Source organism: Empidonax traillii, unplaced genomic scaffold (assembly GCF_003031625.1).
Source record: "Empidonax traillii isolate 1590-97213 ecotype Southwest subspecies unplaced genomic scaffold, ASM303162v1 scaffold3:size4013460, whole genome shotgun sequence".
Lineage (NCBI taxonomy): Eukaryota > Metazoa > Chordata > Aves > Passeriformes > Tyrannidae > Empidonax > Empidonax traillii.
In genome coordinates, this window is record NW_020955196.1 from 1,778,788 (window position 1) to 1,780,027 (window position 1,240).

At 48.4% G+C, this 1,240-nt stretch overlaps 1 protein-coding gene across 1 annotated transcript in view; it reads right to left on the reverse strand.

The window, feature by feature from the left end:
- Nucleotides 1–493: 493 nt before the first annotated feature.
- The window catches only part of LOC114070823 (hydroxysteroid dehydrogenase-like protein 2), a 1,535-nt gene continuing 788 nt past the window's right edge, over nucleotides 494–1,240 (reverse strand). The window contains exon 2 of the mRNA XM_027908453.1: nucleotides 494–836. Coding sequence (XP_027764254.1) covers nucleotides 649–836 — 188 coding nt within the window. The 3' untranslated portion in view covers nucleotides 494–648. The remainder of the gene's footprint in view (nucleotides 837–1,240) is intronic.

A 1,240-nucleotide genomic window follows, 5' to 3' on the forward strand; every position in this document is an offset into this window, starting at 1 on the left:
AAGTATTTTGAGGTCTTGATTATAATGATTAACTTACTGGATAACTTCTTTTTTCATGAATAATCTGTTCTCTTCTGACTTCATTTTGAAGCTTGCTAAAGAAGGTTCAGAACAGTTTTGAATAGTGATAAATGCAAAAATCATACTTACAAAGAAGTGTAGCAATTTACCATTGTGAAAGTTCTGACATTGACTCTTGTCCAACAGTACTTCATCAATACCTACCTTTTCTGGACCCAGAAAACACTTTGTAAGAGGGATAGTTGTATCCTCTAACTTAGTGAAATTATTAGATTATGACTGATTTTAACTGAGAAAAGACCATATAACTCAGATCTCTCAGGGGAATTGAAACAAATCAGGCCATTTTCCTACCAAGTCCTCCTCTAAAAGCAGCACACATTAAGGAAACATTGCTTAGAGATGTGCAAAAGTACAGCACATTGACATGACTGAAGCTACACTGGCTGCTAAAATGTCAATACCTGGTTAATAAAAGCAGCGTAAGCTTTTGTTCTCTTCCCGTTCACAGAACACAGGAGTCCAGAAAAATGCAAGCCCTTCTGGCCTACACTTTCTCCTCAGTCACAAAAAGCCGAAACCTCCTCCATCCCAGATCAGGAAGCGAGGAGCCTGTCTCCTCCCCCATCAGCAGGAGGTTTTCTGGGCACTGGTACCTGTGTCTGACAAAGGCCTTTGTCCCTCACCTGTGAACATTTTCACAAAGTCAGCACTCGACATGCTCATCACCACATCGGCTGTCCCAGGAGGCTTCCCGAAACCAGTGCTCCCACCCTTGTTCTTCAGGTCAATGTACCACGTGCCTCCACCCTCACCTGGACAGAGAATGCAGAGAGGTGAGGAGGCAGCAAAGGTGCTCTGCCCTCCCTCCCATCTGCAGGCAGCCAAAGCCTGGCGGGTGAGCCCAGCCCCACGTGCCCACGTGGGGACACGGGCAGGAGTGCCCGAAGGCTGCCTGCCCTTCCCTCACAGAGTTGGAGGCACAAGGTGTTTCAAGGAGACCCTGGGAGCACCCCTGTCTGTCCCCACACCGACCCTGTGAGGGAGGGCAGCGCCAAGTGACAAAGGCTACACGTACAGCGGGAGCGGCAGCAGCTCCCTGTGCCAACCGGAGGGCCTGAGAAGGAGCATCACAGCAGCAGAACAGGAGAGGAGCTGGTCTGTTTCAAGGCATCAGCTTGAAAAGGTGAGTGCTTCTCTTTGAAATCACTGAGTGCCT